Source organism: Morone saxatilis, unplaced genomic scaffold (genome assembly GCF_004916995.1).
Source record: "Morone saxatilis isolate NCDOM2014 unplaced genomic scaffold, NCSU_SB_2.0 Contig20, whole genome shotgun sequence".
Taxonomy (NCBI): domain Eukaryota; kingdom Metazoa; phylum Chordata; class Actinopteri; family Moronidae; genus Morone; species Morone saxatilis.
In genome coordinates, this window is record NW_023339763.1 from 13,989,371 (window position 1) to 13,993,031 (window position 3,661).

The window sequence follows — 3,661 nt, forward strand, 5'->3', positions numbered from 1 at the left end:
ATCTCTCTCAGCTGTATCATACTCAACATGAAGACCACATAGACCTTTAACTTCATTTTCATCTGCAATAAATACACAACAAATTCAATGTTGCTCATGTTCATGAATGCAAATACATCCTTGGTATAGAGATACAGGTCAGTTTATAGAGTAAAGGCTCAATGTTGAAACTAAACATTTTTCTAATGCTAAAGTGACACACATTTTTTTTTCAATCACATGAATGCAATGGTAAATAACAAAAGCAAAGATGCGTTACCAATTATCTCATCAAAGGTCTCTTGTAGATTTTCAATGTCTTTCAGTCTGAAGTAATGTTTGCCACCGGTCCCAGCTGTGAGGGGCTGCAGGTCATCATCAAAGATGTCAGCTCCAATGGCAAACATATAAATGTCTGTAGCAGGTTGAAATGTAACATGATAAATTAGGCTTCCTTTGCTGCATTAAAACACATTCTGATCCTCAAGCTGTTAGCTAGGCGTTACCGTTACTGTATAACAACAAAATGTTGCTGACAATGTAGCAACAACAGCAACAAGGCTTAACGATGACTATAATTACTGCCTCCGCCACTCACCTTTGCAGTCACGTGATTCTGATGATCTGCAGTAAGTGAACGGCAGAATGGATGAGATGGAAAGATGAAACCCATACTGTGCTAGTTATTGTTAACTCACTGTGTTGTCCCAGTCAACATGTCAGTCAACTGGTTAATTCATTCTTAACTTATTTGGAGGTGACCTTTGACTCAAAGGTCAAAGGTCACCTCCAATTAACTGCCCTGCGTTATGGTGTTGAATAATGGCCACATAAAGTGTTTTCTGGGACAATATGATCACAATGAAGTTGAACTTTGACCTTTTGGATAAAAAATGCCATCACTCCATCGCTGTGTTCCATTAAACGTCTGTGTGAAATTTTGTCATTATCACAGCATCAGTTCTTGAGTTATGACCAAGGTCAAGGTTGCAGTGACCTTTTAGTGTCAAAAGTCAAAAGTGTCACTAATTAATTGTGACAGTCATTCATTCTTGACCTTTGACCACCAAACTCTGATCAGTTCGTCTTTGAATTCAAGTGAATGCTTGTGCCAAATCTGAAGAAATTCCCTCAAGGTGTTCCTGAGATATTGTGTTTACTGGAATTGGACTGACAGACATATGGATGGGCAGGGGTGAGGGCAGATCGCCGGATAGGAGGCCTAAGAAAACTCACCAAGATATTGTTCTCTCCAGTGAGTCTCCCCTTCACTAGTGTGGCTCTTGTAAACCATGTTCTTTATTTTTGCCACAGTGGGTGCTGGTGAACCGCCCCTATTATAACCACCTATGATACAAGAAACCAGTGTGTTAGAATAATGAAGAAAACAAAACATTAAAAGCAAACAGCTTACACTTTTTTACTGCTTTCAGTTTAGCTCTTATATAAGCATAATAAAATTACAAAGCATACATTGCATACATTATCTACATACTTGATACAAGATGCATATTAACATACTATTAGTCAGTATTGATTTGATTGTAGATAAAAATCTAATGTTCAAGTTACAAAATCAAGTTTTTGTAGTGTTTTAGTTTAATTAGTGAGCTTTAAAAGTGCTGGTAGGTGTATTTCTGTATTTTTAGACCGAACCAGCTACCGAATCAGACTAGCTGTCTTTGGTCTTTATACTAAGCTAACAGAGATGACATAATTGAAACAGCACTGGTCAAATCTCAAATGGTGGAAACAATTAAGAAAACGTGATGGTTTCCATGTTTCCATTGCAATTTAACATATTTAGTTTATATTGGTACACCAACTAAGTCTATTAAACAAAACAAGTGGCTGAAATTACCATCTGTAAAAACGATTAGGGTGTGATAATGTTCCTTAAAAGCCTCCTCTCCCACCCGCAGCTTTATAAGAGTCATTCGCTCCATGAAGGTCTTAAAGACGAGGTTCAGATCTGTTGCAGCAGTCGCTTTGTCTTTGAGTCAAAAAACACACACACACACACACACACACACACAGTAAAACATAGATCAAGCTGTATATTAAAACAGTATTTCCAACAATATGATCTGTTTGACTCACCGCCTATTACAAACTCTTCCAATTTCTCAATGATAGTGCTCAGTGATATTTTGTCATCCCAAAAGTCAATAATGTTGACAACTTCAAATATCTCACAAGCGAAAAAGATGATTTCATAGTTTGGAATCACGGCAAAGGATGAAATCTGTGGAGACATAAAGTGTCACATTCTGCCTCTCTAATCCTCCCTCCAGCCACATTTCCTCTTACCCAGCCCCCTTCATTGCCATTCTCTGACTGCCATGTGCCCTCATCTTTTCCACTCTTTTCATTTGATAATATATATAAAAATTTTCTTTACAAAGTCTTTAGACAAACAAAGTGTGGTTGGCTGCAAAATAGCCTACGTCTAATTAGTACTTGAAAGTTTCTGACACATTTCTGACACATGTGTAATACTGTGGCTTCCTCTGCCATGCCCAATAAAACAATTAAACAATCAAGTGATTGATCAAATGTCCGAATAAGTCTCACTAGAGGCTATATTTTATAATTTTTTAACAACTCTACAAATTAATTGCCAGGATCCATCAACTGCAGTCTGTACTTTCATCCCATGTGCACCCTTCAAACTGACTCCAAAATCAGTCAAACCAATCTTACATCCAGTCCCAGCCATTGACTGTATGGTCCCAACACAATGTTGATGACTGCTTGCAAATTCAGCATATTATGAGTGAGGTAGTTCTGTGGTGTGTTCGCCCTCTACATTAGAAAAACACTATAAAACCTCTACTGTTGTATCATTCTGGATAAAACCTCCAATGTTATTACTCCCTTTTAATTAATAGGAAAGCTGTTTGTTTCTTACCTTTAAAATAAGTTTTTTCACAGCATCTTTTGCATCTGCGATGTCTTTCCTCTTCGATGCTTTTCTGAAAATATCCAACTGCGATATATATGTTAAGTGTCCCATTTCTTTGAATCCGGATTGTTCTTCCTTCCTGTGTGTCACTGAACAATCCAAACACAATACTGTTAATTGTGCATATTACATGCCATTAGATTCATTATTTGTTTTTCTATAGAGAAAAGAATGTATAATGGAAGAAAATAAGGCTTCTGAACCTGACACAGGGTAGAACAGTGCATACCCAATCACATTTTTGTTAGATTTAACACATTTTGCTCATTTGTTTTGAATTAACATGTTAAGGTTTATCTCCTCACTAAAATATATTGTAGTAACAAAAAGCTAATATTAGCATTGATATATGATATATATATAAAATAGTTCCAATATCATATTTAATAATTAATAACAGTTCAGGAAAACCACCTACCAATTTGGGACTCTACCCATTGTGAGAGCTGTCTTTAATTTGCGCTGCCAAATTCCTCTGCAACCTCCAATGAAGAATCCATAGGGGTGTTGTCTAAAGAAGCCAAAAGTAAAACAGACATTTTATAATAATTGTGACGCAACCCCCTCACAGGCTTCCCACCAGTTGACCAGGTGCTGCGTTTTTTTAAAGGCTGCAAGACATTTACTGAAAACAAGGAACTTGTTGAAAGGATAATACTGTATATGAAATACAGGAGAGAATCTATTAAGGCAGGGTTATACTCAAACCGAATGGCG

General features: G+C 36.8%; 1 protein-coding gene across 1 annotated transcript; it reads right to left on the reverse strand.

The window, feature by feature from the left end:
* Positions 1 to 6: 6 nt before the first annotated feature.
* Positions 7 to 2,995, reverse strand: LOC118331799 (complement factor B-like; the record flags this gene model as incomplete). The annotated part of the gene is made up of 6 exons (XM_035666878.1): positions 2,891 to 2,995; positions 2,080 to 2,224; positions 1,841 to 1,972; positions 1,216 to 1,326; positions 260 to 394; positions 7 to 62 (listed from the first exon to the last, which is right to left on the reverse strand). Coding segments are annotated over exons 1-6 (684 nt in total), but the record flags the coding sequence as incomplete, so codon positions are not given.
* Between the last annotated feature and the right edge of the window lie 666 nt (positions 2,996 to 3,661).